Below are 10,649 nucleotides of genomic sequence, written 5' to 3'. Positions count from 1 at the left end.
TTCCAAAATTGGCAGGCAGCACAGCAGGCTAAGATTTGGTCAAATGTAGGGTCCAGATGTGCCAAAACTAGAGACTTTTCTCAAAGCATATCCATATATATTGGAAGCAGGCCAAACCCTGAAGGCCACTTCTTAGCTGCTAACAGCAGATTCCACCATGGAGATAATTACAAGATTGTAATTATCATGGGGAATAACTACTTGCAGCTGCCCACACAATCAAAACCACAGCCCAGCCAAGTTGACACACAACCTTAACTACCAGAGAAGATAAGGACATTATCCAAAATCACTTGTCTGGTAATGTCAAAGCTGGGATGAAAAGTACATTTATCAGAACCAGCCTTTGAGAGTGGTAGTTACAGTAGTCTCAGCAGGAAGTCAAATCTGGTGAAAAAGGACTTTCTGGAAAACAAATTCATTTCAGATCACCTCAAAACTTTGATATGATAAAGAAATTAGAAGATAGACCACAACGGGATGTGCTACTCCTGAAATTTCTGAAGTCAAGGAGAAAATTGTGTCCTTATGCATTTGGGTTTATGTCCCATGAAACCAGGGGTTTATGCCATGTCTGGATAAAAAAAAAAAACACCTGGCTCATTTTTACTCTTTAAAACTAAAAATGTCACCTCTAGTACCTGTCATTGATAGTAAGTAACACTCATTTCAAAAGCACATCTTTTTCCTCAGCACAACCTATCTACTGTAACTTCTGTAGAGTGAAAGTCAAAGTATAACCCAAATTATAACCCTGAAATTACTACAGAAAAAATACCAGTCATGCTAAAATGAAACTGGATATTTTTCACTTGTTATTATTATAGAATACATGTATAGAATATAAAAATAATAATTTGCACTCATCCAGCTTCTTTTGCTCCAATGTCTCAAATCCCTGAGTATAAGTGGTCTCATTAAGTTTATCAAACCAATTTAAGTCTAACATGTTCCTGAACCTTTTTCCAAATCCATTGAGGTTTTCCTGTCACAAATGCTGAGCATTTTCATTTGAAATTCTGAGCATTCTATAGATATAAATTTGACCTTCTACAGATAAAACTCACTTATTAATCATCTAGTTATGTACTATAATATTACAAAATTACCTAAGAAGAGAATAAGTACTATTGTAGATTTAATTAACCACACACACACGTCTACAGCCATTCCCACATACAACTGAGTTTTTGTGTAACTGGGTTAATTAGGATAAGGAATGGTTTGGTTATGAGAACAGTTAGAAAAATGAGAAGAAATGTTTTATCTTGATCTATGCAAACAAAATCCATTGATTTCTAAAACTCCATTCATTTAATCAGCAAATAATATTTAAATATGGAGTAGCCCTTAGAGTCTAAGAACTATGAAGCATACAAAGGTAAGTTACCTATAGAAAGTAAACAAATGCTCAAATAATTTCCCTATAGAGTGGCATATGGTGAGTTTTCTGAAGACTGAGACAATGTATATATTGTTTAGCTCTGTATGTTCAGTGACTAATATTGAAACTGGCACACACTAGATAAAAAAAATGTGTTTGATGAATAAATAATGAAAGAATAATTATTTTAAGTGATCTAGAAATTCAGAGAAAGGAAAGAATATGTCTGTCTGGCTTGTCCAGGAAGGCATTGTAGAGGGCCCAGTGTTTGATTTGAGTCTTAAGGGATAAAGTGATGGTTCTAAGGGAGACAATAACATGCCAGGCAGAGGTCATTGTATAAACACAAGATACAAAGGCAGGAAAGTGCAAGGCAGTCTTTAAGAATAGCAGATAATTCAGTTTGGCAGTTCAGCCGAGGGAACCTATCCAAAAAACAAACCAAATTTACTGCCATCAAGTTGATTTGATGACTCATTGTCATCAAATGAGGAGGAAAATCCCATTGGTTTGCCAAGGCTGTAAATCTTTAGGGAAGTGGACTATCTCATCTTTCTTTCTTAGAGAGGCTAATGGATTCAAACCACCAATGTTCTGGTTAGCAGCCAAATGCCTTAACCACACACAACCAGAGCTCTTAGGGAATCTATGTTGTTGTTGTTATTTGCCATCAAGTTGGCCCCGACTCATAGCGACCCCTCCTTGGGTTTCCGAGGCAGTATCACTACAGAAGTAGGATTGCCCAACCTTCCTTCCGAGGAGTCTAGAAGAACCAGCAAATAAGGCTGAATGGTTAAGTTGAAACAAGACTGCCAATGAGTCATCATCTTGGGCCCTGATTTTGAAGCCAAAATTGGAAGTCTTCACAATTAGGTTTTGATTATATTACCAGGTACTCTATAAAAAACTGCCCCAAAAGGAAGGTGAAAACTCCAGCATTCCTAGAAAAGAAGTTGAGGACTGAAGAGATGAGAAAGACATGCCTAAAAATGATTAATGTTGGAGAATTCCACCAGTTTGAAGTCAGCTATCAGACACCTGTAATATTTAACATGGTATTTTGAACACAGACTATTTTAGTTCTAGTCTTCAAAGATCTAAACTAATACACAAATTTTGAAAGATGACTAGGAATCCAAGAGAGAATAGATATTTCAGAAGTTTCTAATGTACCATAAAATACAGTCTCTCACTGGTAAGAGACTGTTTCTTAAAGCAAAGTGGCACAGAGTGGAGGTGCCTGAATACACAGACTTATTCCATTCATTCATTGCAAATACAAATGACCATGAACTATAGGGAAATAAAAGTACAATGTATGTCTTGAGGAACTTACAATGAAACAGGGGGGAAAATATACTCATTTTATTCTAGAAAGTTTATGTTAATTTAATTTTAGCTTCTTAGTTACCTTCTGAAGTTAATATTATTATTTCCATTTTACAGTTGAAAAAAATTAAGATTAAAAGATTGAAATATCTTGCCTAAGCTAATAAAATAACAGAGCTGGGATCCAAACACAGATTTTTCTAATCCTATCATATATCCTTATGGTCACGTTTAGAATATGGAAAACACTATCATGTATTAGCTAAAAGGAGGATCTCTAGCATAAAACTAGGAGCTCTGGTAGCATAGTGGCTAAGGCACTTGACTGCTAACCAGAAGGCTGGCGGTTCAAACCCACCAGCCACTCCTCGGAAGGAAGATGGGGCAATCTACTTCCGCAGTGATACTGCCTCAGAAACCCAAGGAGGGGTCGCTATGAGTCAGGTCTGACTCGATGGCACATAACAACAACAACAACTAGCATAAAACTAGGTTCTAGATCTTGGCTCCACCTCTTGTTACTATGGGTCCCTGCACCAGTTACAAACATTTTTGTGCCTCAGTTTTTTCAATTGTAAAGAAGAGAGAATTAACATTAGAATAACAACCCTTATCTCAGTGGATTCCATTTCTGGAGCTTAAATTCCACTTAAATCTGAGATTTAAATGAGATAATAACATGAAAAGTGCTTAGGAAAATGGCAAGTCCAAAGACAATGCTCATTAAAGTTAACTATTATTAGTATCGAAGCTTTATTACAAAGTAAAAATTCAAAAAATTCAATGCATAGTTTCTTGCTCTGAATAAATGTTCCAATGTCTTCCCTCAGTTAAAAATAATCCTTGGAAAATATTATGCAAGAGTTTATTTCACACATACAAAATATGCAACACTGAAATGGACAAAACTCACAAAAGCTGCATTGCTTTTGGACAGATAACTATAGCTATACTTATTTTCCTGACATTAATAAATTTGACTGATTAGCACTTTTGCTATCTGTTTCCTTCCTGTCAGTATAAACTCACAGATAAGATGATACATTTCTGAAATTTAAAAACTTACCCACGAATGTGGGAGATCCATATCTGTGCAAGAAGACTTTAGAAGTGTGTGGTGAGTACAGCAAGAGCAGTTTCCCCAGGGTCCACTTGGGGAAATTTTGAAATCAACACGTGTCCAGAGTCGGTTTTCTGAAAAAGACTTCCAGCTGTTCCGCATATAACTTTCACCTTCATAATGGGATAACATATCTTCCAAGTCACACCTATTTAAAATGCTGGATCTATCCAGTGATGTAGAAATGGAATCCAATCTAATCTTCTCTGTTCCAACCGTCTTCCTTGTGCTAACTTTACAAACCTTCTTTTCTTGGGATTTGGTTAATTTCATACAGGAAATCAATGTGTCATCTTCATCTTCTGAATGATAAAGATAAATAAGGTTTAAAATTAACTCTTTCTAATAATTATGCATATGGGGAGATTATGAATATTCTACTTCCATTCCTATGATAGACATGAATAAAACTACAGATAAACCAGGAAGTCATACAATGTCACACACACACACAATCTGTGATAGTATTTCTTTAAAAAGTAAGTTATTTCATTATAATAAATGATTTCTTGTAAATATCAGATTTATCTTAAACTTTCTACAACCCTGCTTATTAAAGTTAGTTAGATTCAGAGCATTTGCAGATATCTGTAAATATGGTACTCTACTATAAAGCCATCTATAGGAGATTGAAAGAGTAACATTTACTGTGAAGCAAAGATGAGAAGACAAGGAGGCAAGGCACTGCAAATGGAAAAACCAGAAGGTGATTAATACAATGTTAACACATTGTAAAAATGTAACTAATGTAACTGGATAATTTGTAAAGAATTGTCAAATGTGAATTCAATTTGCTATGTAACCTTATACCAAAAACACAATAAAATATTATTTAAAAAATAAATAAAATCACTTGGACTATAACTAAAAAAGCTACATGCAAAGAGTATGCTAGAAGATGCTTGAGAAAAGCATTAAAATAATTTTTAATGAATTTTTCGTGAGAAAAGCAATTAAAATTAATTTCCATATCTTGTAAACATAATAAGGTGTGCTTGTATTCTGAACTATTAAATTTTAGTGATAGCCATTTGCACATGGGAATATCATAAAGAATCAAAAGAAAATCTTTGCCTATATAGATTGGAATTCTGTTTTTATCCTAATTATTTTTTAATTTCATTTGAGTCTCCAAGAAAATTTATGTGTGGAATATGTCTCATAAATAAGAAAGCAAGAGCAAGAATGAGAAAACATACAAAAGAGGTATATCTTAGTACTATGAAGTTGATGAGTGAAATCTATATTAAATAACATGGTGAATGTTCTCATGGAGTTTCTAGTAATACGTAAAAAACCATCACAGAAAATAGAAATATGTACTACACATAGTATTTCACTGTTCTTGATAGTTGCCATTGAGTTGATTCCAATTCATAGTGACCCTATGCACAACGAAATGAAACACTGCTTGGATCTGTACCATCCTCAAAATTGTTGCTATGTCTGAACCCATTGTTGCAGCCGGTGTGTCAATCCACCTCATTGAGGATCTTCCTCTTTTTCACTGACTCTCTAATTTACCAAGAATTTATGTCCTTCTGCAGGAATTAGTAACCCCTGACAAACATGTCCTTCGAAGGAGTGGCTGGTGGGTTTGAACCACTAGCCTTCTGGTTAGCAGTCAAATGCCTTAAGCAATGTTGTTGTTGTTGTTATGTGCTATCGAGTCGGCCCCAACTCATAGCGACCCCTCCTTGGATTGCCAAGGCAGTATCACTATGGAAGTAGATTGCCCAACCTTCCTTCTGAGTGTTCAATAATTTCCACATTCAGTTAGATCATCTTTATTTGGGGTAGGCATGAATATGGATCTTTTCTATTAAGGTGGCTAGGTAGCTATCTTCTAAATGTCTTCATATAGATGAGAGCGTACTTCCAGTGTTGTAGCTGTTTATTGAAATGTTTCAATTGGTATTCTGTCAATTCCTGGACCATTGTTTTTCATCAACACCTTTAGTGCAATTTAGACTTCTTCCTTAAGTACCATCAACTCTTGATCATATTCTAACTCCTGAAATGGTTGACCAATGACCACTTTTTTTGGTACCAAACCAAAAACCAAACCCACTGCCATCAAGTCAATCCCAAATCCTAGCACCCCTATGTTGTTGTTGTTATGTGCCGTCGAGTCGGACTTGACTCATATTGGGTTTCTGAGGTGGTATCACTACAGAAGTAGATTGCCCAATCTTCCTTCTTAGGAGTGGCTGCTGGGTTTGAACAACTAGCCTTCTGGTTAGCAGTCAAGTGCCTTAGGCACTATGCTACCAGAGTTCAAATAAACTGCCTCATAGGGTTCCCAAGGTTGTAAATCTTTAATGAAGCCGGCTGCTTCACATTTCTCCTGCTGAAGGGCTAATGAGTTTGAACTGATGACTTTCTGGTTAGCATCTGAGTGTTTTAACCACTGTTCCACCAGAGATTTTTTTTTTTTTTTTTGGTATAGTTACTGTGTATTCCTTCCATCTTCTTTTGATGCTTCCTGTGTCATTCAATTTTTTGCCCGTTGAAACTTTCAATATTGCTACTTAAGGCTTGACATTTTTCTTCAATTCTTTCAGCTTGAGAAATGCTAAGAATGTTCTTCCCCACCCCCACCCCCACCCCTTTTTTTTCACTACTGGTCTTTGCACAATTCATTATAATACTATACTTTTTCTTCTTGAGCCACCCTTTGAAGTGTTTTGTTCAATTCTTCTACTTCATCATTTCTTTTGTTTGCTTTAGCTACTCTATATTCAAGAGCAAGTTTCAGAGTCACTTGTAACATCAATGTTGGTCTTTTCAGTCTTTTTTCTCTTTTCATCATGTATGATATCCTTGATGTCAGCCCAAAACTCTTCTGGTCTTCTGTCATTAGTGTTCAGTGCATCAAACCTATTATTGAGATGGTCTCTAAACTCAGGGAGGATATACGCAACATCTTACTTTGGCCCTAGTGGACTTCTTTTAATTTTCTTCAGCTTCAATTAGAACTTGTATATGAGTGATTGATCGTCTATCCTTGGCCTTTTTCTGACTGATAATATTGACCTTCTCCATTGCCTCTTTCCACAGATATAGTCAATTGGTTTCTGTGTATTCCATTGATTGAGAACTATGTGTATAGTCATGGTTTAGGTTATTGAAAAATAGTATTTCCAATGAATATGTTGCTGATCTCATAAAATTCTATCATGTGGTCTCCAGCATCATTTCTATCACTAATGCCATATTTTCAAATTACTGATCCTTCTTTGTTTGCATTCAATCACCAGTAGTTCTCAATGCATTATATAACTTAATATCTTTCATCTCAATTGTTTGATGCTGTAAACAAAAAAATGTGATTAATAAGGCATTATTATAAAAAAAAAGTAAATAAAACTTTCATGTCATAATATATCAATTTGTTACACTCACATCAATATGCAAAAATACCATTTTCTTTAAACAAGTCATGAAAACAGTGGACACTGCTGACTCCTGTCCTCTCCTTTAGACTGTTATCCATAAAGTTTTCACTGGACTGTTTTCTCAGAAGTAGATGGCCAGTTCCTTATTCCCAGTCTGTCTTATTCTGGAAGCTCTGCTGATACCTGTTCACAATGGATGACCCTGATGATATTTTAAATATGGCGGCATAGCTTCCAGCATTACAGCCACATGCAAGCCACCATAGTATGATAAACTGACAGATGAGAGGTGAAAGTATTGAAGATGTCAAGGATTTCATTTTACTTTGACCTACAATTAATGTCCATAAAACAGTAGTTAAGAAATCAAATGACATATTGCATTTTGCAAATCTGCTGCAAAAGACCTCTTTAAAGTGTTTAAAAGCAAAGACATCACCTTAAGGACTAAAACATGGCTGACCCAAGCCATGGTATTTTCAATTGCCTCATACTAATGCAAAAGTTGGACAATAAGTAAGGAAGACTAAAGAAAATTGATGCTTTTAATTATGGTGTTCTCAAAGAATATTGACTCCATGGTACACACACATGGACTTCGAGAAGAAAGAACAAATCTGTCTTGGGGGAAGTACAGTCATAATGCTCCTCAGTGAGGATGGTGAAACTTCATTTCATATATTTTGGGCATGTTACCAGGAGGGACAAATTGCTAAGGAAGGGCATCAAGCTTGGTAAATTAGAGGGTCAGTGAATAAGAAAGACCATCAATGAAGTGGACTGACATAGCAGCTGCAACGGTGGGCTCAGACATAGCAAGAATTTTGAGGATAATACCAAACCAGGCAGTGTTTTGTTCTGTTGTACATAGGGTCGCTATGAGTCAGAATAGACTTGATGGAACCTAACAACAACAAAAGCTTTCCCTGAGATTCACGTCATACCCCTCTCTTAATGATGATTAATGATTATTTTAAGGGCATACCAAAATGTTCTTAATCAATATATGTTTCCCAATTCTCTCTTGAAGAATATTTAATAGCATATTGAGTTCTTACTTACGGAGATTTATCAATGTATTTTTCACTTCATCCTGATGCTGTTTGGATTTCTTGGTCCAAACCAGCTTCTGTAGTTTGTTGAATGTCCCCATTGATCTCATTGAGTCATCATTTGATTTTATAGCCTAGCACAAAGACACCTTTAGGTAAAGACAATTTATTATTCACAAAAGATTAAACAAAGTATATTGAGATTATAAATGTGGGTATATTAATAATTTGACCTAAAACCTAAAGTCAGATACAATTTAAGCAGTAGTTTAGTAGTACATCACATTTTGGGTTAAAAATGTTACAACTGGTCAGTCATATGCTATTACATGCACAATCCTGCAATAACAGTAATAACAGTAATTTGTGAGTGGATACATAGACACTGAAGGTAAACAGGTGTAGGAAGGGTAATGTGACTGTATCCAAATACAGGTTTAAGAGAAGCTATCTCTACATATGTATTTACATCTGCTGCAAATATATCCAATACAATAATAGAGCATACAGGGGGCAAAGCTATGAGAACTTCTTAGCCATAACCAAACACCTTGAGGAAATGAGTCACTGGACCTGTGGCTCAGTACCATGTCTCAGGGTACATCTAGGTCAATTGGCACAACACAGTCTATAGAGATAATGTTCTATAACTTGCTTTGGTGAAGAGTGATGGGGTCTTAAAAGCTTGTGAGCAGCCACTGTCTTAAAAGCTTGTAAGTAGCCACCTAAGGTACAACTATTGATCTCTCTCTATCTGGAGCAAAGAAGAGTGAAGAAAATCAAAGATACATGGAAACAGTCCAATAGACTCATGAAACAAGGAAACCTCAGCTTCTATGACTGAGACCAGAAGGAACAGATGATGCCTAACTAGCACTACTGACTGCTCCGAAAGAGATCACATTAGAAGGTCTTGGATAGAATGGGAGAAAAATGTGGAACAAAACTCAAAATGATTTTTAAAAACAAACAAACAAACAAAAATCTAGGCTTACTAGTTGGATAGAGACTAGTGGAATCCTTGAGACTATGACCCTTACTCAAACTTTAAGCCTGAAACTGAACTCACCAAACAAACAGGGTGAAAAAAAAAATTCACTGCCATCAAGTTGATTCTGACCAATGGAGACCCCATTGAGTTTCCAAAGCTGTAAATCTTTACAGAGAGAGTAGTTTGCCCCATCTTCCTTCTGTAGAGTGGCTGGTGAGTTTCAAGTGCTGACCTGGTTAGTAATCAAATGCTTTATCCACTACACCACCAGGGCTCCTTCACTGTTTGTAGTAAACAGGCCTATAAGGTGAACAATAACACTAGGGAGGTACACAATCCTTAGAATAATCAATCCTAAGAATAAAAAGGGAAACATTTGCCCAGATATAAAGGTCAGAAGGTAGGAAGGGGTAGAAAAGAAAGACAAATGGAAATGGGAAACACAGAGAAGTGAGATGAGTGCTGTTAAATTGGGAGAATTTACTCAGTGTCATGAAACAAAATGTGTATGAACTGGTGAATGAAAAACTGATTTGCTCTGTCAACTTTCACCCAAATCATCATAAAAAGCTTTAACAAAAATAAAGCAGGGTAGCTTTAACAAAAATAAAGCAGGGTAGCTTTCACTAATTTTTTTTTTTTTTTTTTTTAAATCTTAAAAATGCAACAAAATGAATTGTATTTAGACTCATAAAAAGGATTCACTCCTGCCCAATGTGAAATAGCAGAAAGGAACAAGCTTTTGCAGTGAAACATGGGATGGACAAGAATTTCAAAGTTGGTACCAGCAAGTCTCAAAATAGATGGTGTGCAAATGGTGGTCTGACTACTAACCTCAAAAAAATGAGAAATTCAGATTTTCTTCACTTCTTTTTGGAAGTTTCTATTAAAACAGCATTTTACCTAAAGCATTGTTTTCAGACAATATCCTTTTGTTTAAATAACCTCCTGCTTTCTAGAAAATACACACTGAAATACTTCTTCAGCATACCATACTATTGTTTCAGAATGTCATTGTCATTGGTTTATCACAGAAAAAATATTGATTAAATAATTAACACTACTGCAAAAAGGGCAAGAAGGCCACATGTTCTGACCTCCTAGAACCCCACAAGAGGAAGGCAGAATCACCATCAATAGCCCAAGGCCTATTACTACAAGGCCAGACATGCTGCCTCCCTCCAGCCCTTTTTCTTACCGTTTCCCCCCCCATCACCCCCCCCCCCCTCTCTCCTGGGTTTCGATAATTCGCTGCAGTGGCCACACAGAACTCACAGATTATGGGGTTTATTAGGGAAGCACCAGGCTACAATTCAAGTTCAGGAAAAACACTCAGTCTCTCTCCCATCCCACCGTCTCTCAGCCAAGTCTCTCA

The 10,649-nt window shown here is 36.1% G+C and overlaps 1 protein-coding gene across 1 annotated transcript in view; it reads right to left on the bottom strand.

The window, feature by feature from the left end:
* SAMSN1 (SAM domain, SH3 domain and nuclear localization signals 1) overlaps positions 1 to 10,649 on the bottom strand; it is a 258,586-nt gene that overhangs the window by 114,333 nt on the left and 133,604 nt on the right. Inside the window, exons 4-5 of the mRNA XM_007934912.1 lie at positions 8,294 to 8,417; positions 3,780 to 4,135 (exon numbers count right to left, since the gene is read on the bottom strand). Of these exons, the coding sequence (XP_007933103.1) occupies positions 3,780 to 4,135; positions 8,294 to 8,417 (480 nt within the window). The remainder of the gene's footprint in view (positions 1 to 3,779; positions 4,136 to 8,293; positions 8,418 to 10,649) is intronic.

Source organism: Orycteropus afer, unplaced genomic scaffold (genome assembly GCF_000298275.1).
Source record: "Orycteropus afer afer isolate SDZICR_OR568_19922 unplaced genomic scaffold, OryAfe1.0 scaffold00022, whole genome shotgun sequence".
NCBI classification, from domain to species: domain Eukaryota; kingdom Metazoa; phylum Chordata; class Mammalia; order Tubulidentata; family Orycteropodidae; genus Orycteropus; species Orycteropus afer.
This window is presented reverse-complemented; position numbering and strand designations above follow the sequence as displayed.